A 26,103-nucleotide genomic window follows, 5' to 3' on the forward strand; every position below is an offset into this window, starting at 1 on the left:
GGTTGGCTGGGATGCGTTGGGATGATTTAATCCCCTGCCTACAGCACAGCACCACGCACTTCAGGCAGCCACACATTCTAATTATTCATCTGGGAGGAAATGATTGGGGTACGATGGCCGGACGCAAGTTTGTTAGTATGGTCCATAAGGACTTGATTACTGTTACAGTATGTTACCTACTGCTATAATATGCTGGTCCGACATCATTCCCAGTCCTGCTGCTCAAATGGATAGGAGAATCTGGCAACGTTGCCGTGCTAAAGCAAACCGACAAATTGGCTCTTGGCTACCAGTGTTTGGAGGATGTCACATTCGACACGAGTGGTCATGGGACTGCGAACAAGGTCTCTTCAGACCGGACGGAGTGCATTTATCCTTTATAGCAGCACTTCTCAACTGGTGTGTCGCCAGGCAGCGGCAGGTGTGTCGCGTGCTACCGGTCTCCTGCTGCTCTTCCCCCTTCTTCCTTCACCGATTGAGAGGCAGACATTCTTCCACTGCTGCCGTTGCTGCCCGGGCTATCAGCACGTTCAAGCCCGGATGGAACGGCAGCAGTGTCAGTGGAGGCTGGCAACTGTGGCTGGGCCTTTTCTTCTTCTCGCAGCTGCCCCCACCCTGGCCCGGAACAGGAAGTGATGTGCAGTGGGATGCGCAGGAAGAAGAAAGAGCCATGCTGCATGAAAAAGTAGCGGCGGTAGCATCGGCCCTGAGCAGTAGCGTGGGCCCGGAGCAAAATCAGAAGCAGCCAGAAATCGGCACAGGAGACAGCAGAATTAACCTCCTGTGGCTGATGGGATTCTTCTTTCTTGGCCTGCGGGGCTAGAGGAGGAGGCTGCTGCACTACCATTTGTGCTCGGGGGGGGGGGGGGGGGCAAGAAATGAGAGAGAGAGACAGCCAGCCTGTCTGTAAATGAGAGAATGTCTGTGTGATTGAGAGTGTGCATGTGTAACTGTGACTGAGAGCCTGTGTGTAAGTGAGAGCATTTGATTGAGATCATGAGAGAGATCATGTGTGTGATTGAGAGAAACTGGTCAGAGAGGTGATGTGTGTACATAGGAAATACAATGGAAGTGACTGGTCAGGGAGATGACTGGAGTGTGTGTGTGTGTGTGTGTGTGAGAAAGTGATTATGGGAATGAGAAGCCTGTGCATGTGGCGAGAGCTAGCATAGGAGTGAGAAACCTGGGTGTGTGGGTGTGTGAGACACAGCATGGGAGTGAGAAGCCTGTATATGTAAGATAGAACATGGGAGTGGGAAGCCTGTGTGTGTGCATGAGAGAGAGAGACTGTTCGGGAAGGTGACTGGTGTGTGTATGTAAGAGAAAGACTGGTCAGAAACTGGTATATGTGTGTGTGAGAGAGAAAGAAAGTGATTATGAGAATGAGAAGCCTGTGCAAGTGGAGAGAGATAGCATAGGAGTAAGAAACCTGGGTGTGTGTGAGACACAGCATGGGAGTGAGAAGCCTGTATATGTAAGATAGAACATGAGAGTGGGAAGCCTGTGAGTGTGTGCGCATGAGAGAAGAGAGACTGTTCGGGAAGGTGCCTGGTGTGTGTGTAAGAGAGAGACTGATCAGGAGATGATTGGTGTGTGAAAGACAGAAACTGGTATTGGGGGTGTGACTGGTATGTGTGTGTGTGTGAGAGACAGAGAGACTGGTCATGTGCCCTAAGGAAGAGGATCATGAGTACAGAGCTTCAGCCACTACTGCTGCTTCTGGTGTGTGCTACTGGCCTGCATGGAAGAGGACAGGAGTAGGAGAGCTGCTGGAGGGACTAAGTAAAGGTGGCTTTTTTATTTTATTTTTCTTGATTGACTGCCATTTTAATTACTGAATATTATGTGATATGTCTGCTGTTTTGAAATATTTTATTGGTGTATGGAGAATTTTAAATAATTTTTATGAGTTTTTAATTGTTATTATTCTGTTCTTAGTTGTTGTGAAACATTTGTTCTGCTTATTAGTATATTTATACAATTATTTCTGTGTGTGGATCTATAGCTGCTTGCTAGTTCTGTTTTCCTAATAGGAGGTGTATTGGTGTTTAGGGCTGATTTAATATTTGTAGTGTTTCCTTTTCATAGGTAGGGTTGTTACTGTTTGAGTGCATTCCATAATACAAGTGTAACTGTGTGCAGATTAGTTTATCTGCATTATTGAAGATCCTGGGAGTATGTTAGGTCGGTTCTGTGTATGTGACCAAGGTGAGGTATTTTACTGTATCAGTCTTATTTGTTGTATTTTCTCAAGAGGACAATCATTAGTGCTAAACTGCTGTCTTTTCATAAGTAGGGCTATTGAGCCTGGTAGTTGGAGTTTGTGTTGCTGTTACTGAGATGACACCAGAACCAGAATATCTTTTTTGTAGGGTCAGTTGTACAGGGAATGTCATAATTCTGCTTTACATCCATAATTGTGGGTCAGGGGTGTTCCCGTGGATGCAAACTGTACTTTTACATCTAGCCCCGTGACAATCATGGGTCAGTGTGTCATGCATGTGAGAACCATCTGTCTGTCAGGTGTGTCCAGACAGAAAAAAGGTTGAGAACCACTGCTTTATAGGACTAGATTTGTTCCTAAATACATTTCAGGAGGCCTTGGAAGCTCTGTTACATAATGGATGAGGCCGCATCTTTGGGGGTCACAGGATGAGTCCATCCTGTGCCTGTGCCGGTTGCCTGAGTTGAGAAGAAACGGTGCGATGACCCGACAGGTGCCAGGTCGGATTATGGCAGGACAATTGGGTGCAGTTGTCTGGCGGGAAGCTCCTTGCTGAAAGCGGCGGGAGCGGAGTTCATGGTCACGACTCCTTGCTGGACAGAGGCAGGCGTCGTGGGTTGAGTATGTATCCCTGGTTCAACGGCGGGTGCAGAAGAAGATCCATACAAGTTACCTAAGCTCGGGCACCTGATTTGTTGTACAAATAAAAGCTGCGGCCTGTTTGTTCCCATTTACTGTTCGAGTGTTTATTTGTTGTTGCTTGTGAGAGGGTGGGTGCAGAGAGAGACGAGTTGGTCCTGGCTACCCATGTTAGGAGTTTTCCATCCATATTCATTGCGTGCAGCAGTGGCAGGGCTGGGTAACTGGGGGCAAGGGAGAATGGTGGTAGAACATAGTAACAGTAATGACAGCAGAAAAAAGACCAAATGGTCCATCCAGTCTGCCCAGCAACTGTCGCTTCATGCAGGTTACCCCCAAGCCTTATGTTAAGGGTAGTAATATTTACAATCAAACCCAAGCAACTGTCAAACCCATAACAGAATCACTGCTAGCAACATTTTTACGGGATGAGCAGCTTCTTGATATATTCATAAAATGCTGCTGCTTGAATGTGCTTTGCTTTTGGGCTTGGCTGTAGAAGCAGTCCTATGCCTTATCCCTGATATCTGCGTATCAGTACCCCGGACTATAAAAGTCAGGGCCCAGCCTTGGCTGACATCTGAATCCAATCCCCATCCCCACCTTCTGACATTGAAGTGGAGAGCGATTTTGCAATTAAGTCAAAATCATGAAAGCTGATTGGTACGACGAGTGAGGTGATCAGATTTGCGGATGGCACAAAGTTATGCAGAGTAGTTAAATCTCAAGCAGATTGTGATGGATTGCAGGCGGACCTTGCGAGGCTGGAAGATTGGGCTTCCAAATGGTAGATGAAATTTAACGTGGACAAGTGCAAGGTGTTACATATAGGGAAAAATAACCCTTGCTACAGTTGCACAATGTTAGGTTCTATCTTAGGCTTTATCACCCAGGAAAGAGATCGTGGCTCAGTGTGTTCTGGCAGTCAAAAAAGCAAACAGAATGTTAGGAATTATTAGGAAGGGAATCGAAAATAAAACAGAGGATGTCAAAAAGCCTCTGTATCGCCCCATGGTGAGACCGCATCTTGAATACTGTGTACAATTCTGGTCACCGCATCTAAAAAAGATATAGCTGCACTGGAGAAAGTGCAGAGAAAGGCGACCAAAATGATAAGGGGCATGGAATGGCTGCCCTGTGAGGAAAGGCTAAAGAAGTTAGGGCTGTTCAGTTTGGAGAAGAGATGACTGAAGGGGGGATATGATAGAAGTCTACAAAATAATGAAAGGACTTGAACAAATTAATATAAATCGGTTATTTACTCTCTCAGATAATAGAAGGACCAGGGGGCACTCCATGATGTTAGCATGTAGCACATTTAAAAGAAATCGAAGAAAATTCTTTTTCACTCAGGGCATAGTTAAGCTCTGGAATTCATTGCCAGAGGATGTGGTTACAGCAGTTAGTGTAACTGGGTTTAAAAAAGGTTTGGATAAGTTCCTAGAGGATAAATCCATAAACTGCTATGATGGTAATTAATAAGTAACAGTAGCTCGTGATCTGTCTAATGTTTGGGTACTTACCAGATACTTGTGACTTGGATTGGCCACTGTTGGAAACAGGATACTGGGCTTGATGGAGGCTTGGTCTGTCCCAGTATGGCAAATCTTATGTTCTTATGTTTTTATGGTCAAGGGTAGTAATCCCCATGCTTTCTGTTAGGAATAGTAGCTTCCACTCCATGCTGGTTACCCCCATGCACCCTTTTCTTAATTTCCAACTCCAGCCTTTAGGCATCCACAATGTTTATCCCATGCTTTTTTGAGTTTGTTTACTGTTTTCATCTTCACCCCCTCTTCTGGAGGGGCTTTGCAGGGATCCTCCACCCTCCCTGAGAAGGTGTCCCTCATAGTGGGGAAGAGCTTAGCCTTCGCTCCCTTCCTGTTGTACTGCCTGTGCTGTGGTGGTGGAAAAGGAGAATGATGACCTTATTCCTTGCATCTCCTCCTCGGGCAGTGGCTAACAGCGGAGGAATCCAATAGAGAAGGAACGCAGGGGGAGGAAGGGGGATGGAGCAGCCCATCTGATAGGGGTACAGGTGGGTGGAGGGTTATGGGAAGAGAGTGCTCCAGGTAATGCTTTTCTGGAACTGAGGCTGCTTGCTGTTATTAAAGGTTTACAGATCATATAGAAACTTTTGGGACACCAAACCAACCTTGTCTTAGAAAGTGTCTCTCCCATAGGGATGGAAAGACATTTGGAAAAGTTGGGCACCATCCAAACTATTTAGGATCCGGGGAAGAAAACATTTCCTTAACTGGTTTTTTGATAGCTTTTTCTTTTGTGTTTTTTGTTCATTCTTTTGCTTTATTTTCGCTCTTTATGCCAGGGGTGAATAAACGTTTTGAGCCATGGTGCCCCCTTCCATTCTTGCAGTTGGTTAGCGCCCCCCCCCCCCCCACCAAGATGTATTAGTATCTCTCTGTCTATCTGTAAACACACGCACACACATAGACCTATAAATATGTGAAGGGCTTTCCCCAGGCAGGCCCACTGCACACCAGTGCTCACAGCCCCCACTTTCAGGTCAATACAGTAAAGTGCGGCCGCGGTTACCCTGCTTCTAACCCGCCTTCTACTCACAATTTGGCCGCGTTAGTCCAACCCGCGATTCACTATCCCCTTTAACCCATCCTTACCGCCTCTTTAAATCAACCGGTAACCCCTTCCGCCCGCAGCATGTATATGAGATGTAAACGATGGGATTAGCTATTCCCCCCCATTCAGAAACGCGCGCCCCGACTATCGCCTTTTTAACCTGCAGTTAAGCCGCGCATTTAACCTGCTAATTTACAGCCTACCCCTACCCCTGCGTTAGAGGCAGGGGTAAGGGTAGACGGCAAACTTTCCCCCAAAAGAAAACCTAAAATCCCCTCCTCCCGAAGCGACTGGACATTAAAAATATGTAAAACCTAAAACCCCCTCCTCCCGAAGCGACTCGACATGTAAAATATGTGAATAAGTGTAACCAACTTACTTTTGTTTCTTTTTCAGCCCTTTCAGCCTTCTCTGCCGTCCTCCGGAGGGGGCAGCCGGCGGCGAAAGTGGCTTCCGGTGGCCCCCGCCGGCGAAGATGGACAAACGCATGCCCGTAGTGCACGGGCGCTCAAGCCAATGAAAGCACATGGACGGGCGTGCGTGACGTACGTCGAGACGTCACGCACGCGCGTTCATGTGCTTTCATTGGCTTGAGCGCCCGTCAATTTGGGTGCTCAAGCCAGCGAAGCGCATGATGTCATGGCGTACGCTTCGTCACGCCATGACGTCATGCGCTTCGCTGGCTTGAGCGCCCAAATTGATGGGCGCTCAAGCCAATGAAAGCACATGAACGCGTGTGTGTGACGTCACAGCGTACGTCACGCACGCCCGTCCATGTGCTTTCATTGGCTTGAGTGCCCGTGCACTACGGGCGTGCGTTCGTCCGTCTTCGCCGGCGGGGGCCGCTGGAAGCCGCTTTCGCCGCCGGCTGCCCCCTCTGGAAGGACGGCAGAGAAGGCTGAAAAAGAAACAAAAAGTAAGTTGGTTACACTTATTCACATATTTTACATGTCGAGTCGCTTCGGGAGGAGGGGATTTTAGGTTTTTAGGTTTTCTTTGGTTAAAGTTGGGATCCACTTCCTGGTACCTGACATTTGAAATGACAGGTACCAGCGCACCCAGGATACTGTATAGGCGCTGTATAAAGCGCCTATACAGTAAAATGGGTTGCGTGGGCCTAACGCTTCACAGACGCTTCTTGGACGCGGCTTGCATTTGCATGCGATTTTAATACAGTATCGAGCGGTAGGTGAGCCGGACTGTGCGTGCGGCAAACGCGGGTGCGCCCGGCACTAACGCAGCTCTTCCTACCGCTCCTTACTGTATCGGCCTGTGTGTTTTCAGATTGCTGAAGGAATAATTTCTCCCACATGCACGCACATATGTACCCAGACAGACACCCGCTGAGGCCAACAGAGAGCAAAACAGACACCCAGACAGAATCGGAGAGTCAAAGATACCAAAAACCTAGACACAGAGAGCCACAGACGGACAGAAAACCAAAGACAGACACAGAGCAGAGGCCACATGGCACAGTGCTAAGGGCTAGAAAAGGTTTCAAAACACGAGCTGAGAAAGACTCCGCTCTCCCCTGCCCACCTTTATTTTGGCCTTTTTACTGTTTTCACTAATTATTCTTAGTTTGCTCTTCTTTTTTATTTTCTCAGGGTGTTTTTTTTTTTTTAACTTTTTTTTACCCATTTTGCTTCCTTCCCCATCTCCTTTTTCTCTCCCCTCCACCTCCTCATTCACTGTGGCCTCTTTGCCCATTCTCCTCCCCCCACCTCAGCACTTCTTTTCCCCCTGGCTGGTGATCCCTCTGCCCGGTTAGGGAGCCAGCAGCAGCAGCAGCAGGACCGCCTCCCGGGCTGAGATCTTTCAGTGGCTGCTCCCGTGTCCAATTCTGCCACGAAGTGACTCCCTGCCCAAGCCCGCCATACCGGAAGCAGCTTCTCTCCCTGGCCCACTCAAAAAGACGCATGGCTAAGCTGTGACATGCTGATACCTATCACAGGGTTCTGGCAGCTCCCTCCTTCTCCTTCCAGAGCTTGCAGTGCCTCCACTTCACCAAGACTCAACAGCGGAGCCATTTTTTTTGTTCTTCCTTGATTGGGCAGCCAGTGGGCTCTCCCCTCAGGACTGTGCAAGCGTCGTTGCCTATTACCAAATCCGGGCCTTCTTCTTTCTCCAGCCCCTCTCCATCCCCTTCAGCTTATCTCACGCTTCATACTCGCCAACTCTGCCCACCATCTCCAGTTTTTCCTCTTTTGTGTGGTAGGGGGGCAGTTCCAGGCTGCAGAGTCTCCTTTTGGGCTCAGGGCTACTGAAATTCCAGAAAAAGAGGTCATGCATAAGGCTTATAGGGGTACATTCAGGAGTAACATAAAGAAGGGGGGAAATAGATGCAAGGGAGAGCCTCCCGGTAGAGGCAAAAACAGAAACGGGATTCCAGAAAACCTAAGATAAGTACAGAGGATCTCCAATTACAAGAAACGAAGAGAAATATACATTCAACTGGGATCTGTGGTATTGCAACAGGAAGCAAATTGGGCAGATTGGATGGGCCTTGCAGTTTTTATCTGCCATCAGATTCTGTGATCCTCAGGAGTAGGAACATGGTTAGCAAATTCCGAGTGGTTACTGCTACTTGCATGGTGTATGTTAGATACGGTGGAGGTGATCAGAAAAGGGGCATAAATGACCTTTTAAAAAGGTTACCACGTCAGAGGACATGCAGAGGCAATTTTGTGTGTACTTCTCCGAGCTCTGCAAAGGGGCAGAGCTGAGGCAGGGCCACGTTTTGAAAGCAAGCATGTAAATACACACACACACACACACACACAGAGTTACACCTGCTCCCAAACAGCTGTCACTTTGTGCATATGTTGGCACTAGTTCTATGCTTGCCCGCAAGTACCCACGGACTTGGGCCCCTGCAGGTTGTGTGAAAATGACTCTTATTAAGCAGTACGTACAGCATGTGTCTTTCTCATAAAGGGCCTTGCAGTTGTTCGTCTGTTCGGGTTTGTGGCATGTTCTTCTGAGTAGCACAGAGAGGAAGAGCTGTATTGTTATGACTGCTCACTCCATATTTACTGTTAGTCTATTTGCAGACGTTTCCGAGCTATGGAAAGAAGGATTCCCCATGGACCTCACTCAGTTAAAGGAAACCTGTCCTGCTTTTTTCCTCTTACAGATTTTGTGGCGAGTGTTTGCAGCCATGTCTCCAAGTACCATCCCCACTCTGCCCTCTGTGCCGCATGCCTTTCGACCCAAAGAAAGTGGAAAAGGCCTCCAGTGTAGAAAAGCAGCTTTCATCGTATAAAGCTCCCTGCAGAGGCTGCAGTAAAAGGGTAACACCTCTAAATATTTCAGTCCCCAATTGTTCTTACATCGCTAACGTATGCTAGCCTTTTGTCTAATGAGTACAACTTGGCTTTTTTTTATATTGTAGTCCCTCTTGCTGCAGCTCTTGGCTCCCAAACCTTTGCTGATTCATGTGGAGCGTGGCTGCCGTATATCCTCATCTCAGTGCCTCATCCATGCACGTTGGTGTCTTTTATATGCTACCGCTGTGATAATCTGTGGCAGTGATCTCCAGACCTGTTCTGCAGGACCCCGAGCAGTCAGGGATTGCATGCAAATCTCTCTCATGCATATTCATTGCAGAGCAAACCTGACTGGCTAGGGGTCCCCCCCCAGGACAGGAGCCAATGCTTTATTGCACCCCTGCAAAGCTTTCTTGTATTCTTTGTTCTCTTTTTATTGTAGGTCACACTAACAAAAATGAGATCTCACATCTCCTCCTGTGCCAAGGTTCAAGAACAGATGGCCAACTGCCCAAAATTTGTTCCTGTTGTTCCGACTTCCCAACCAATTCCCAGGTACTCCAGTGCAGGCTTGGGCTATTTAGTTGGAGTGTGGCTTTCTCACCTTTCCTGTACTGCTTTGTGATAAAAGGTCCCATTGTCGTGTATCTGAAGGTGAGGGCCAATCCTCTGTTGACATTTGTCTATAACACTTGTCACAAGTTTGGCAGAAGAGAAAGTCTGGGGACTTCCCAGTATAACTCCAAATGCTGCTGTGAGCTGTGATTTCTCTATTCCTGCTTTACAGTGTCAAGGCGCTGCCGTTTGCAGGCTACAGAATGACACTCGGGTAAAGCACCTGGAATCTGTTTTCAGGCTTTTATTTCCTCCTGCTCCTTTGGGCTTCCAGCTCTCTGGGATTTTGCAGTTCCCCTTAGCCAGGGGACACAGACGACCTCTGCCTGCAGAGCCCACAATCTGTCAGCAGATGTCGCTGTTGACCAGTGACTGGGACTGTCCTTCCTGGGGGGCTTTGACCCCAGCCATGGTCCGTCCAAGAAGCAGAAGTTAGGCTTTGGATTCAAACCCAAATGTCCCTGCATGAGCAGGGAGTCAGACCGGACCAAACCTTTATTTTTTCCATGAGTCCTTATTTCAGTGTCTCGGTTGAGGCAGAACTGGAACAGACCTGCGAAAAAGAAGCCAGGTTAATGGTTCAGATTATGGGTTTGACTAAAAACAATGAGGTGGTTCCAGAACCAGAATGGATCTACCTAGCAAACCAATATCTGGGAGATTTGCATTTTGGCTTCGAAAGTACCATTAAAATAAGCATTTCATATGTATTAGTAAGTCCTTAGTTATTTTTTTGTTTCGTGCTTCAGACTACTTATGGCTGACACTGATTGTAACAGATTCAGACCTTGTTGCTTGCTGCGCCCCACTTGGCAAATAATCATTATAATAATGTTCCATTTATTTAAATGTTCTCATATGAACAGGAATTGAATCACTTGATTCATGTGTGCTGAACCGGTTACTGAACACTCATTGGCCTGAACTGGAACCAGACCAGAACAGCTGCACTCGTAGTTTAACTTGAAATGAAAGCAGAGCAAACTTTTCGAGGTTTGACTGTCTGCATGGCAGCATTGCCACAGAGTCATCCAACTAACTAAGCACTAACATGTAAAATATTAAAATAAGCGTTTGATTTTTACATGATGACTTTCAGATAAATTGTATGGTAGAGCTCTTTACAAGCGATAACCTCTGCAACAGTTAAGCCACAAAGCTGAGGGATTGTTTTAAGGTAAAGACTTAAAGAAAGCATTTTTTAGTCACACAAGACTTCGCTGATCCAAGAGAATCAGGTGCGGTGCTTTTTTTTTTTTTTTTTTTACAGTTCTGTAAAGTGCAGATAAACCTTTTTTTCTTTCTCCTTTTAGCAATATCCCAAATCGGTCGACATTTATTTGCCCTTACTGTGGAGCCCGAAATCTTGACCAGCAGGAGCTGGTGAAGCACTGTATGGAAAATCACCGCAGCGACCCCAACAAAGTAGTAAGTTGCCCTGGGGAAGAGAGATCCTTTGGAGCCCGTGGGACCTTAGTGCGAGAGGCTGCCATCTAAACAGGCACTTGAGTCTGGCCTCATTGATATTTTCCCTCCCAGGTATGAGCATGTTGCTCAGTTTCATTGTGTGCTTGCTCATTCCTCAGAACAAGCAGTTTAAATCTTAACCCCGCTCCTCCAAGTGCCTTGTTAGAGGGTATTGATTAATATGGAAAGATTTCGCAAAAACCTTTTTGATGCCGTACAAATAATTATCCTATGCACCAAAGAATTTTTTTAATTAATGGACACTTCTTCTCCAGAATCAATTCCAACTCATATGAAAAATGTCCAATGAATTACTCTAGAAGATTTATGATTTTTTGAGAGGTAACAAACCTCTAACTTTATAAAAGACACTAAATAAGCAATGATTTTGCTGAAAAAATTTTTAGAAGGAGGAAGTGGAATGTTTCATAAATTTACAATGCATTACTGGCTTGCAATGTTTCCATTTTAATCACAAACTTTCCACCACCAACCTTGAAAATCTTTTTTATGTGAATGAAAAGTGCGCAGTGAATTTTAAAATTATTAACAATAATGTGTTAGTGAGATGAACTCATTTAAGTTCCTGCAATTTAGAGTATTGAAAAAAAATCTTCAAAGAAGTCAACAATAGTCCAGAAAGCCGCCTACCAGCAGCTTCATACAACGCTGCAAGTTTGGGAAACCATAGTGTAATGACGGTTTAAAAAGACGCCAGCAGTAGAAGACTCAGCTAAAGATAAGTAATTCCGACTATTTACTAATATAGCGTACATCCCCTGAAAAAGACCTATCATGGTCAGAAACAAGGCCTTGTTGGGTGGACTTTAAATGTTATAGTTTATAATTCGGTATTACGCTGGCAGAACGGACATCAAGTAGAATATTATATTTTGATCTTAAATGAGTTCATCTCACACTCTAACACATTATTGTTAATAATTTTAAAATTCACTGCGCACTTTTCATTCACATAAAAAAGATTTTCAAGGTTGGTGGTGGAAAGTTTGTGATTAAAATGGAAACATTGCAAGCCAGTAATGCATTGTAAATTTATGAAACATTACACTTCCTCCTTCTAAAAATATTTTCAGAAAGTCATTGCTTATTTAGTGTCTTTTATAAAGTTAGAGGTTTGTTACCTCTCAAAAAATCATAAATCTTCTAGATTAATTCATTGGACATTTTTCATATGAGTTGGAATTGATTCTGTACAAATAATTATAGCACCCTTTCATAATAAGGGCCTTCATACTTACCTTTTCCAAATGTATAATCACAGGTCCTCTATTAAAATAAGGAATTTTTAAAATTGCAAAACTAACATGATATCCAGTGCACTCATCTTAATTTCAAAATCTGCACTCTAACATGGGTCTGAATTTCAAAGTTTCTGTCTGCATCAGGAGGAATCAATGTGATGCTTTTTTTTTCTTGTACAGCATCTGAAGAAAGACCACAAACAGTGGATTTAAATCTGCTCATGCGCTGGATCAACCAGTAATATGCTGCCATGCTCCTGCCATTTTTATTGTCCGATATAAGCATAAGTTGAGTTCCGCACTGTTTGCAGAAATCCTCTGCTTAGGGAGAAACCGACATCTGAGAAATCAGCTGATGTGCTTAGTCATTTTGGCTTTGTGGGGCATCTATTTCTCAATGTAGGAGATATGCACAGACAGCTAAAACCAAGAGTTTTGAACTGTTTAAATAGAATCAGCGGAAGTTTATACTTAACAAAATAGTTGGTTGCATTTGATATCTTTGTTAGGCTAAAGAATGCTTCAGTGAATGTTTTTGTGTGACTGCTTGGGCAGGTTAATGCAGTACCCCCTAACTACTTAAAACAGAATTAAAACTGTGATTAAGCAAGAGACTGGTGGCACTGGAGAGCTTGCTTTGAACTCCTAAAACATTCTTGGTAACAAGTAGCTCATTCTCCTCTTTGTTTTTTTGTATGTTTAAGGTGTGTCCCATCTGTTCAGCAATGCCATGGGGTGACCCAAGCTACAAGAGTGCCAACTTCCTACAGCATCTTATACACCGGCATAAGTTCTCCTATGATACATTTGTGGTATGTCTCCTTGCTCACCTAAAATCAGAATTATTTTTCCATTGAGACGAGGGAGGTCAGAAGATGTCCATTTTTCTCCCTGCTCTTTTATTTTACTGTAGAATAATAAAATACACACAGAACAGACTATTCTGAACTGTTGGAGGGTAGAATCTTTCACTCTGAAGTAGAGGGATTACATTCAATGGAAGAGTCCTGATAACACACACATTTCGTGGAAGGGTTCTGTCTTGCCTATATTTAGTGCTGATCAGCTCATGCAAAAAAAGTGATTGGGGCATTCGGTTGCACAGGAAGTTCTGCAAATATTCACCAACTGGATCCAAAGTTGGGGAGTGGGGGGAGATGGTGGCTGGGTGTGGCCCCTTCACTATTGAAAATGGCTCCTCCTGATAAAAGTGGAGCCATTCTCAACAAAATTGAAAAGCGCTAGAAAATCAATGGACAAGTCAGATTTTTTTCCTTCCTTCCTTTCTTGTAATTGTGGTTCTCCTTTTTTGCAGGACTATAGTATTGATGAGGAAGCAGCACTGCAGGCAGCTTTGGCCCTCTCCCTTTCTGAGAACTGAAGGGCACTGTTCAGCAGTAATCTGGACCCAGACTGAGGCCCTCCTCATTGGACAGGAAGGCCGAAAGCTCGTTCATTCCTCAGCATTGCCTAGAGCTTAGCAGTCACTTACCTTTCTTTACTCGCAGCTTTTGTAATCAGGTGGAATCTTTATGAAATGCACAATGATAGGGTAAGCCTGTTGTACTGCTTTAGCAGCATTAGCATCCACAGGGCAGAAAGAGCTTAAATCGTATTTCTTTACCACATAAGAATATTTGGTTGCTTGTGGATTGGACATCTCCTAGACCTGTAGAATTAGGACTGCTTCTATTTATTATTCAGAGAAGTTTTGGGTACATCACATCTTCAAAGTGTACTTGTGTAAGGAAGTGAAGTGGTACATTAAAAGAGAATATGTGATAAATGATGGATTGTATTTAAAATGCTGGAGTTTAATTTGTAGAGATCATTGTGAAGTGATTCTCAGCCTCATTTCAATATTTATTTAAAATACTATTCCTGGCCCTCTTTAAGTACAGAGCAGGTAGGTATCCAGAGAGGTAGATAAGATGGTGGAAATGCCTTGTGCACGCGCATGGTACAGGAACTATTTATTCTCCAAGGCTATTGAGGGTCATGTAATCTGTCATTTGCCTCAGCAGAAGGAGTTTCTCCCTAGTCCTGGAGTATTCACGAATTGTATGCACCTTTAGATGCTGAGAGCCGTTGGAAAATTTGAGAACCCCGACCACAGCTGTTTAGGAATGGGAGAGATTGGCTAAGAAGGTGTATTTGATCAGGAATAACTCGTGTTTTGAGAAGACTTCTGAGTTACAGTCAGCAGGAGAGGCCTGCACCCATTCAGGACTAGTCCTTCCCCATTAGCTCATGGGACATTAGTTAAAGGTTAATGAAAGTAAGTATAGCTAGTTCTTGCTTGTTCTGAAATGTTCTCATATCCTAAGGGGGTGGATGCACTGTCCGGCAGAAGTGAGGAACAGCAAGGACCAACCCTTAGCATATTCAGTAAAGCTTCCACCTTGCCTCATTTTGTACTAGCTTTTGTGATAGACGTGTTGGCATTTTTTAAATTACCTAGCGTGATACTTTTTCATATTTTATGGAGTAAAGAAAAGTAATCCTTCATATTGCAATACCTGTGTTTGACTAGTAATAAGAAAATTTTTATGAAACATGCAAGATATATATATTTTTTACAGCATGTTGGGAGTTCAGCATAAGGGGATGGTACAATATATGTGTTACGGAGATCCTCTGTTTTTTTTCCTGGTAGTGTTTGTACAACTTCAGCACTGGAAATATCATTAGGAATATTCTATTTTATTATTTTCTAAGGTTTGCTAAATGCCCACTGGAACTATTTAATATGTAGATACAAGTTAACATCTATTTTACTTAATGTGAGGCTTCTTTTGTTTTGTACCTTTGTCTCCTGTGACTTTCTCCTGACTTGAATCGATGACTTTTCATTTATAACATCACAGCGTGATGTCACCAATAGGACTGTAGCTGTGGGTGAAGAGAAATTTTCAGCAAATGATAACCGGTGACAGGAGGAGTACAAAATATAGAAGAAATATGACAGCTTGTCTTCTTCTTCCCATGACCTGGCTCTGTTTCTTCTTCTGTTGCTCTTCTTACATAATTCTTCTTTGCTTTTGTACCAAACTGTGTCACTTTTTTTGGGGGGGTATAGACCATGTCGTCTTTTTATTGTGTTTACACTGTGAGGCTGTAAAAGTCTCTCTTCTTCCAGCTGTATGCATACTTTAGGTTGATCAAAGTGGTGCTAGCTTAGATTTATCATGGCAAAACAATACAAAAATGCTCCAGTTGTACTTAGATACAAACTTCCTAGGGTGCTGATTCATCAAGGTCTTTGGACCAGTAAGGGACCGTGTTCATGTACGTTCCCTTTGAAAACTGCCGGGGCAGCAAAGGACCCGCAGAAATCTGCCCCGGCTTTTCCTGCAGATCTGTTTTCCCCAGGAAAACAAGGCGCAGAGTTTTGAACATGCAAAACTGCCTGCACTTGTTGCCTCCCTCAACCTAACCCTGCCTCTACTCCCACCTGCTTTTCCCAGGGGTAAAAGTGCACGTATTATTGATCCCTCTCCCCCCTCCCATATGTTTTAAACCCTCTTAAAGACGGCCCTTTTATCCCGGTAGGTAAATCGCTCTCCGAATAAGAGAGAAGCCTTCGTAAACCAGGCCCTAAGTGAAGTTTTCCAAGGCTTGGAAGGATTATTTATCCTCAGGGGATAGAACAGAAACCAAAAAGGGGTCTGTTGAGATTTGCTGGTTGTAATTGCAGGCGACATGTTAATGAAAATGTTGGTAGTACTGTTGCTGTAAATGTTTTGATGTGTCTCTTTTTCTTTGAGGTAACTCTTTAACTACCACTCACAAATGAAGACCACAGCTCTGCCAGTGTCCAGAAGAAACTCAGGCACAGATTTGTAGTTTTGGTGCTGATTGTTAAAAGGACACTGTCAGTCTCATGTAGGATCTTTTTGTTTTTTGTTTAATTCAAAATAAAAATGAAAAATAGTGTGGTGCTATGTTTGTATTAATATCCAGGAAGCACCACAGCAGACTCATAAGTGATTGCAAACCAGTGCAAGAGAGAAACCCTGCTTGCTGTACATTTCAGCCATCAATCTTCCCCTATGGAAACTGGAAGGGGGCAGCTACTGCTTATACCAGTGGATCACTGATCCAGGAAATTACACTGTTGGGTCTCTGCATGCTTTGCAGGATTCAAGCAGATGTAAAGGCAGTGAAGGATGCATTACACAGCACCTTCACTGTTCAAAGAGCTGTCCCATCTCTACAGCGGTACTGCTTCATGCAATAGTTTTTGCAAATTATCATTCTGCATTTCAGTGCAATCCAGTATTTACATTTTTCTCATTAGCAAGGGTCTGCAGCACTCTAGGCTGCCCCCCTGCTCAATCCACGCTTTGTACAGTGCTCTCTCTCTCTCAGGCAGGCTTGCACTGCCTCCTGACGTGCTTCTAGGAATCATGCTGTTGCTGGATCCTGCCTGCGATAGTGCTCAGCGGTGGGGCCTGGATTCTGCAAGGTGAAGGAGGAAATCTGCGGGAATTCTGCATTCCACAATAGCGCAGAATTCCCCCAGGACTACCGTGCTTACAACAGTGTGCCAGGATTGGGGGGGGGAGGCAATGATCTACCCAATTGGTGTGAAATGTTTTGAATTCCAGAATATATGAAGCTGACTGGTAGTTTCTGGTGAGTGTGTAGTAACAGCAGTTCTGGCAGCCAGGCCTGGAAGTGACTGGCACTAATGTTCCAATCAGGCTTTCAGACAGAGGAAGGGGAGTCCACCCTTTTATACCAGATTAAGGGCCTTATTCCATATAAAAGCCATACCCGCACCAAATCAGGGAGATATATGCGTCTCTCGGGCCGGCGGACGTGCAGATCTCCCGGTACGCGCACAAAAGAAAAAGTCCAAAAAAGGGGCAAGGAGTAGTCTGGGCAGGGCATGGAAACCAACGCATAAGTATTTACGCCCACAAGCGCACGTCGGGGTCCCCTACCGTGTAACTTTACTTCTGCTAGAGATGGCGTGTAAGTTATAAAACAAAAACAACTGGGCTAGTCAGTGGGGTTTTAAGGGTTGGGGCGGGTAGGGTTAAAGGGAGGTTAGTTAGCCAGGGGGGTTAGGAAGTCCCATCCTGTAACTGGGCAAAGTGGGAACTAACTGGTTTAGCTGGTAATTGCTTCGGCGTGTAGGTTTATTAAAATCCTCCCCATGTACGCAGTAGAAGTGTTACATGCGCACATCCATATAAAATGGCGCGCACATTTATGCTCGTCCAGCCGATTTTATAAGATGCTCACGTACACGCGCACATATTATAAAATGGCCACATCCATAGGCGTGAGCTGGCATACGCGCGTCCACGTATGCCCGCGCGGCTGGTTTAAAGTTACCGTCCCTGGACTTTCCCCCAGGCTCTGCCTATGGAAAGAGGTCCTAATGAGCAGATATTATTGTGATGCAGTTCAAACCTTCAGCCATGAAACCGAAAGCCTGGTGCCTTCAGGGTCAGTCATCCAGGTCAGCGATGACCCCTCAGATCTTGAAAAGCATTCCTGAGAATTCTCTGTATTTACGATTAAGAAACTGCACTGCTTTCCATTGAAATATTACTTTTGTGACATTTTGGAGCAAACTACAGCTGATGAACTCGTCAGCTTCAGACTGGGAAGCAGGCCAAGTTTTTATTTCACAGTCTCACCTTAAACTGCTGCTGTAAGGATGGTTCTATATGCAAGGTGCCTGGTGGCACCTTGCATATAGAACCCAGGTTGCACTAGTGATGTTGCGTGTGCCGAACGCCGCAGACCCGCGGCACGGCCTCTCACCTTTTCTTAAGGAGTCCAGCCTCTGGTTCCTCCTCACTGGCGGCGGTGGGCCGCCAGCTTCGTCCTCTGGCCTCCCCCGGTGCCTCAGGCCCCGCTGCAGCTTCCAGCATTCCCAGTCCTGATACCACTACTCATCGGGCCTCTCCACGTGGCCCACGGAGAGACACCACCACTTGCGCCACGCCCCTCCCTAGGCACGCGCATCGCTGATCCTTATGAAGGGACAGTGGCGGGAACCTGGCCGCAGCCCCGGATGATGACGTCAACCTCTGCATAGTACTTAAGCTCAGGCCCTGCTCCATAGTGTTGCCTTTGTAACAGGTCTCCTCGCTACTAGAGTACTTGCTGCTAAGAGATTCACCTCTACTCCTCATTCCTGATCCTCATCGTTCCTGGTTCCTGTTCTCCTTGTTCCTGCCCTGCTTATGCTTCGGATTGATTACACAGACTTTGACCTTGCTTTGCTTGACTACGCTACAGCCTATCTCCAGACCCAGACCTCCGCTTCGCCTGACTATGCTACAGCCTATCTCCAGACCTAGACCTCTGCTTTGCCTGACCACATATTGCCTATCTCCAGACCCAGACCACTGCTTCGTCTGACTATGCTATTGACTTCTCCGCGATTAGTCCTCAGCTTTGATTGACCACGCTACTGACTATCTCGCGATCAGACGTCAGCGTTGCTTGCCACAGACCCTGGATTGCCACCGGCCCTGATTCAAGCCTGCCATTGGATGCCCCTTCTGCCTACTCCCTGGACGTGGACTTACTAGGCTTCGGTCTATCTTTGCTCGAGCGCCCGCAGTCTGCCTTTGTCTCATTGGTGCCTGAGTTTCCAGAACCTTACCCAGTCCAGAGTAGGACTACTCCATCCCTCGCCTGCTGTCTCTGGGCTGAACCAGCTTCTCTTACTATCCTACCTTGAGGCCCACCTAAGTCCTGCTGGCCCCCAAAGGCTCAACCCGTGGGGAACGAGGGCTGGTATAGGTAAAGCTCCAGCAGCCTCTGCTATCAGCCTACTCCACCTGCCGACGTTGGGGACCCGTAGGTCCTTGCCTATGGGTTGCGTCAACCTCACCTTGCCTATGGGTTGCATCAACCTCACCTCAGCCCAAGGGTCCACTTCCGATGCAGCAGGTGAGTGGTGGGTGCATGGATATTTAGAAGGATTACAAACATTTGAGCAGTTCTCCTCTTTTGAGTTAGTAAGCACATGGAATAGTCGGATAAGTGGGATCTTGTAGCTTTTTCATCATTGCATGAGCAATGCATGGAAAGAGGGACAAATCTTTTCTCCCAACATTTTGACCATATTCCAACCACTTTCCAATGTTTCTGGGGTGCTGCGTGCACTGACAACGCTGTATCAGAACAATAGACCGCAAGACCAAAGCCTAGAATCAGTTTCCCCTTAAGTTTTACTTGTACTTCATCTCTTTCTGTAGTTAAAATGTAACTGTTGGAGATGACTTAACCTGCCCAGTAGACACCCAAGAGAGCCTTAATGCAAGAAGAACAAAGAAAGAAAGCTCTTGATTTGAGCTTTATTCTATTAGAGGAGAGACCTATTGTGGATATAGATCCAGCCAAAGATAACCATGCTCCATTCTTCTTTAAAGCAACAGTATGTCTTGATTAAAAAGACACATTCAACTAGGCAGAGGGCTCTGATGTGCTACTGAGCACTTCACACTTTTAAGAAACAAAAATCTTAAAAAGTCAGCAAGAAACATATCCATCTGAATACGTGCTTTCTCCTTGCTTTGGGAACTCTTGTGATCATCCACCATGAGCTAGCTGCATGGCTCCTTTTGAAGTGCTTTAATAAAGTGCACTTTGATCCAGCTGCTGAATTATTCCAGCTTTGCAGTAGCCAGATAATTTTAACATAAGTTATACCCTTTGCAGGCCACTAATAATTTTGTGATTGCACGCTTATGCTCAAAAGAATATTTAAAGGGCAGAGTTTACCTGTTGCAAGCCCAGGGTAATAAAATGTCAATAAGAAATGGGAGCTTAGTTTTAGCTCACATTTTCTTTACGCACACAATGAAAATTGAGTTAACTCCTGGTGCAATAAGCTAGTGGTATTCTAATGCACTGGGAGTTAAAAAAAAAAAAAAAAAAAAAAAAAAAGCATGCTAACCCGAAAATGTGTGCAAAAAGACAAACATAGGAAAAAATGTTCAAAGGAGTTACGTACATAAATGTAATTATCATAGTTATTTTCAAAAGCCATTCACTCAAGTAATGAGCACGAACACAAGTAAATCCTATGGACAATTCAATGGCAGATTGTAGCAATTTTCAAAAGCCCACTTACACAGGTAAAGTGCATTTACTTGAGTAAAACCCAGTTTTATGTGTGTAAATGTTTTTTTTAAATCAGGCTCTTAGTGTGCATCAAATATGCTTTCTCTTCAGAAAAAGTATTATGTGCACTAAAAACCCAGCATGTGCCAAAATCAGGAGATGCGTGCGTATGTAGGGCTTACACGTGCCTGCTGTATTATAAAAGCCGCATGCATGCATGAGTAGCCAGGCCCGGTGCAACCGGGTGTGCATACCGTACATTTGCACAGGGTGTGGCACATCCAGGGGAAGTGGCGAGCCAGCAGCAGCAGGAGAGGCCATGGGGCCACCAGCAGCCAAAGGAGAGAAGCTGCAAGCCACCGTCGGAGAGGCCCGCGTTCCATTTGCGTGTGCATACATGGCCACACGCGCGCATAGCTTCCGCTCTCCCAGTCTGGAAGGCCAGTGGGCCGTATGGCCCGAAGACATCAAGAGGCCTGCGGGGCCGTGGTGGAGCTCATCCCACCACAGCCCAAATACAACAGAAGGCCATGTGTGTATCTGAGAGCCTATGTGTATGTGTCTGTGTGAGAGCCTGCATAATGTATCTGTGAGGGAGAGGGAGTGTGTGAGAGAGAGAAGATTAAATTTGGGTGTCCCTATCTCCCCCAATCCACGACAATCTTGGGGTGACGAAATCAGAAGATCACAAGTATGGAGAGCAGGAAATTTTTTAAAATTCTTATTAGTTTTAATTATTGGGTGTAATTTGATAATTCTCTTTTGAAATATGTAGGTTTTTAGGGGGGGAATAGAACATTTTTTAATTATTGGATTTTTCATCAGATGTTTTGAAATATTTTATTGGTGTTTGGGAAATTGTGGATATTCAGTTCATTAACTGGTTTGAAATATTTATTCTTTTTATGAATATGATTTTACTATTATGATTGATGTTTTATATTTCTTGATTTTATTATTTAATGTTTTTATGAAGAATGGAAATGTTGCTGTTTTTCCATTGGTGCTCTGCATGTAGAGGCTGGCTTGTTGTGGTTTCCAGTTCAGTTCTTCTCAGCACGTTTCTGTTCATACTTTCTGATCTCTTTATCCTGTATTTAGTGAGGGTCTCTCTGTGTTCTATATGTGTGACCGAGGCTGGCATGTAATTTCTGTGAAGGGATCTAGAGCAGCCGGGTTTCTTAATAAGAGTTTTATTGGTGTTCTAGGGCCTGGTGAAATGTGTGCAGTGTTGCCTTTTCATAGATAAGGTTGTTTTGGTATGGGAGGTTTACTGTATTGTAATGGTAATTCTGTTTGTTCATGGCTTTCTGAGGGCCAAGTGCACACCCAATACGCATTCAAAAAAGTCCAATTCCATAGGAGTTCCAAGTGTCTTTTTGCAGAGTTTTCTGGTTGGCAGCACAGGAGTGCAGGTAAATATAATGTGCATGTTGTGTTACATTTGCCTCAGCAGACTGTACTTTTGAATGTTCTTTATCATGTAAAATTCATTACAAATGCATAATTTACTTGTGTGTGTCTGTAAAGGATGTGGGGGTGGCATTGTGCAAGGCTGTAAGGTTTGCCTAGGGCACCTCATACCCTTCCCTATCCATGGGTCCTGGGGTGGGGCTGCGTTTCATTTTTTAAAAATATAGATTGCAGGGCAGAGCTTGGTATGGGAGGTTTACAATACAGTAAACCTCCCATACCAAAACAACCTTATCTATGAAAAGGCAACACTGCACACATTTCACCAGGCCCTAGAACACCAATAAAACTCTTATTAGGAAACTAGGCTGCTCTAGATCCCTTCACAGAAATTACATGCCAGCAAAATACCTCACCTTGATCACATATGCAGAACATAGACGGACCCTCACCAGATACAGAATAAAGAGATCAGAAAGTATAAACAGAAACGTGCTGAGAAGAACTGAACTGGAACCTACAACAAGCCAGCCTCTACATGCAGAGCAACAATGATAAAAACAGCAACATTTCCATTCTTGATGGGCCCGGGACAGGCACTGAATGAATCGGGAGGGGAGGGGGCAGCACAGTAATTTTTCGCACAGGACAGTATAAAAGCTAGCACCAGTCATGTGCGCAGCTCCCGCTGCAACTATATCTCACTAAGAATCAAAAGGGGTGTGGTGTTGGTGGGGGTGCAACATGCCTGGGTGCACATCCAGGTCCAGTGCTGCATAACTTTACTTCTGCTGTGCAGGAGGTGTAAGTTTTAAAACAAAAAAAATGGATTCAAAGGGTCTGGGGGGTTTGGAGGACCTAGCTCTACACTGGGTGAACTGGTGGACAAACGGGGGAAACTGGTCATGGTGCGGATGAGTGCCAGTTATAAAATCCCCTGACATGCCACAGAAATCCGATTCGCATGGTCGGCTGCACCTACATGCAAAATAGGGCGCATACATAGCAATTTTATAACGTTCGCACATATCAGTGCACACGTGTCAATGTGCACCCACGAGCCCCTTTGAAAGTTTCCGTCAAAGCATATTTTCTGCACATCAAATGTTTCGTTTACAGAAATCATGGTTTACATGCAGAAAGCCTGACATGCATAAATCCCAAGTATAGCGTCCCATGCCATGAACTCTCCGTAGACATACTAGCGCTGGAAACTTTACTCCTGACCAGGAGTTAAATTCTGAGCATTAAGAAAACCTGAGTATAGCTTACACAGCTCTCTACATCACGAAGGGGGCGGGGGGGGGGGGAGATTAACATGGGATTTGCATAAAGGACTGCTAATTATGCACACATGTTAGCCCTGGTTTATGCACACATTTCTGTGCACAAAACTCTTCTAAATTGGGAGTAACATTTGCACAACCTGGTGCTAACATGCACACATTGGTGATAACTATTACACTGGGGCCTGTTTTAGTAAAGTTTATATTTGTACTGCTCCAATATTGGAATCAGATGACTTCCCAGTTGAAGTTGTCTCCATTTCAACTGTGTCCAAAAGAAGTGGAATTTATTGCTGAAGGAGATGATAAAACCTTTTTTTTTAGAAGAATTCACTACATCGCCAAGCTGTGTGGGATGAAACTGGCATTCCCGACCCAATGCCCTGTCATCAGACAAGCTGCAAAGCCGGTGCCAGGAACCAAAAGTGAGGCCCATGCCGAGATACGGGACTGCATGTGTTCTCCTGCTCCAGCGTGGCTCCCTGCGTCTTCCTCATCCTCCTGCATCTGCTTGCCTCTCTGGCCCAACATGGGGATAACTACTGGAAAGAGATTGTATTAAATGAGAATTGCTTTCTTTTCCTACACTGTGGATGCCAATAACAGCATATGCATCCAGTCAAGTGACAAATAATTGTGACAACTTCAAGCCACGTGTTAGATAGACTTTAGGATGCAGCCTGCTGACAAGGAGTGAGCTGTTCTGTTTACTGAGAATTGCATCTTATGTGCTAAGTATACTCCTAACTTTTAAGGCTTCAGCAATGCAAGGTAACAGACTGAAGTGCCACTGACTTCAATAGGATACCACAGGCCTTCTGCCTATTGAAATAGCAGGCATCTCGATTTTTGCTCCTATCTGCTGCATATTTAAGCTATAGTACAACTGTAACGTTGGTATTTTAATGAGCATAGGCTGAAGGCAAACAGTTGCATGTTACTAGTGACATAGCTGTCTCCATGTCGGGGATACTGGATAATAAAATGTAACAGGGGTATTTTGTTATCCAAGGAAAGCCAGATGAGGACATGTGCCTTGTTTTCAACTGAGTCCTGCAGGCATAGGAAAATAGTGATTTGACCAAGGTCGTAAAGGAAAAGCAATGACAGGGCAATTATTGACCTCTCCAATCCCTTTTCCTGAATCCTAAACCAGGCTCTCCCAAACCGGCCCTATTGACGCCACAGTTAAGTCTGGTTTTTAGAAAATGGGAGACCGAGTATAGGCAAATTGGTAACTCGTGCTGTTTATTGTGGATGGGCTGGGCGGGTCATCAGGAAAGGTTTGGGACGTCCTAGCTGATGCTCATGTCCTCCACATTGAGGTAAAACACCCACTTGCCTGCAACTCCTTCAACAATGTCATATTTCTCTTATTGTCTTAAAGAACATGTATGATTTAGTATGTACGTACTGAACAGACAGCAGTTCTTTATACAATAATTAACTGTGCAATTAAAGGTAAAGCCTCAGAAGCTGTTACAGTGACTTTCCCAGGCCTGTAAGAGCACAGCCCCAATGCTTCCATCATGCAGCGCATCCTAATATAGGGTTCAGAGTTCTCTGTTTCTAACTTGAATTTATTACCTCACTCACCTGGCCCTGGGTTTCTGCCTATGAAGTGTGTACAAGCCAAATCCTCCAGGGGGAGCAAGAAATCCGACGCACTCCAGAGCATGCAGCCAGCAGTCACCTTGCTGCTACTTGCTTAGAGCACGTCAGACCCAATGAAAGATTGATTCAATCTGTCATCCTCAAACTTTTGCCAAGGAATCTGTCCCAGTCTATACCTTGTAGGCTTGTGGCATCCATCCAGCTTGTGCTGGAATCGCTGGTGTGTCTGCTGACAGGGTAGGGATTCTCTCGCCTGGGGAATATCTGGGACAGGCTGAGGAAGGTGGATAATTTTTCCAATCAGCTATGAAAATTATTCTTTGAGAGCAAATACCCTATATTTCTATGAAATTGTAAAGTAGTAGGTAACCTACCTCTTTTTCAGTTTATTTAAACTTCATGCATAGGAAGGTAGAGCACTATAACTATACCCTTATTATATTTTAATACATGCTTTTCAAACACATGGCTACTAGTCTGCTGTTGTCTTAAGTCAAAATCTCATAATACTAGGCACTCTACAACAGGTAGAATAATAAGTACGGCCCTGTCAGAAATGCGGTACCCAGTTGTACTTATTTCCATAGCGCTACTGGGCGCATTCAGCGCTGAGCACAAAATCCCAAAGACTGGATAAGCATCAGACGTGCACTCAGCCATCCCAAGGTGAGAAGCGTATTATTGGAAATCGGCGTTCAGGCAAAGGATTGCACCCTTACATAGATCCTGTCAGGTCTGACGCGCTTCCGCTGTTCCTGCAATGTTAGCAAAGAGAAGTTTGAAATACTGCTTTGGAAGACAATTCGTGTCTTTTGTATTTGTAAGAAGCCCTTTTTTTTTTCAGTTTCATCCATCTGTCCCCTTTGGTGGCTTTCTATTCATTGCATGGGAATGTAAAATGCAGTTCTTACTGCAAGAGACAAGCAGGGCAGTTTCTTCCTGTAGCTGTGCTAAATACCGTGCTACCTGTCCAATAACACCCATCTCACCTCTGCTATGTCTATGTTACAAGTTACATGTAAACCGATATGATGTTTCGACGAATACCGGTATATAAAAACCTTAAATAAATAAAAGGCGCACTGTGTGGCCTTAATAGCCAGCTGCTTTTTATTGATATGTCATCTTAAAGCGTTGAAGGACAGTGCATTGGTACCATGGGAAGAGGGCATTTCTTTCCCACCACTTTGTAGCAGCAAATATGTGTATAATACATGGAGAGACCCATCTGCAGTTCATCAGGACCATAAGTGCCACCTCTGTGGGTGCAGTGGGTACCTGAGCAGCCCCAGGGTTGAGCAAAGAGCTCCTTTTCTGTGGCAGGGAAAGGTTATTTGTGTTGAGTTTAACACCCTCAATGGATGGCACACGTGGGGTCAGTTTTGTGTACTTTTGCTGCTGCACTACAGAGAAAAACTAAACTAAAGGAGCTCTTTTTCCCTTGTAACATACACGGAAACAAAATTACATTGAATCTGTCATCCAGGGCAGAACAGTGATTAGATCACTTGTGCAAGCTTTTGCACTTTCGCTGTCATCCACCATACAGCAATAAAGAGCTGCGACAGAGGTCCGTTCTGGTAAACTCTACTGAGATGCCAGGACGGCAACTAAATGAA

The 26,103-nt window shown here is 44.8% G+C and overlaps 1 protein-coding gene across 1 annotated transcript in view; it reads left to right on the forward strand.

Moving 5' to 3' along the window:
* Positions 1-16,007, forward strand: part of RNF166 (ring finger protein 166) — a 30,388-nt gene extending 14,381 nt beyond the window's left edge. Inside the window, exons 2-6 of the mRNA XM_029608632.1 lie at positions 8,598-8,754; positions 9,173-9,285; positions 10,659-10,773; positions 12,779-12,886; positions 13,390-16,007. Coding sequence (XP_029464492.1) covers positions 8,598-8,754; positions 9,173-9,285; positions 10,659-10,773; positions 12,779-12,886; positions 13,390-13,455 — 559 coding nt within the window. The 3' untranslated portion in view covers positions 13,456-16,007. The remainder of the gene's footprint in view (positions 1-8,597; positions 8,755-9,172; positions 9,286-10,658; positions 10,774-12,778; positions 12,887-13,389) is intronic.
* Positions 16,008-26,103: the final 10,096 nt, after the last annotated feature.

This window comes from Rhinatrema bivittatum, chromosome 7, assembly GCF_901001135.1.
Source record: "Rhinatrema bivittatum chromosome 7, aRhiBiv1.1, whole genome shotgun sequence".
NCBI lineage: Eukaryota > Metazoa > Chordata > Amphibia > Gymnophiona > Rhinatrematidae > Rhinatrema > Rhinatrema bivittatum.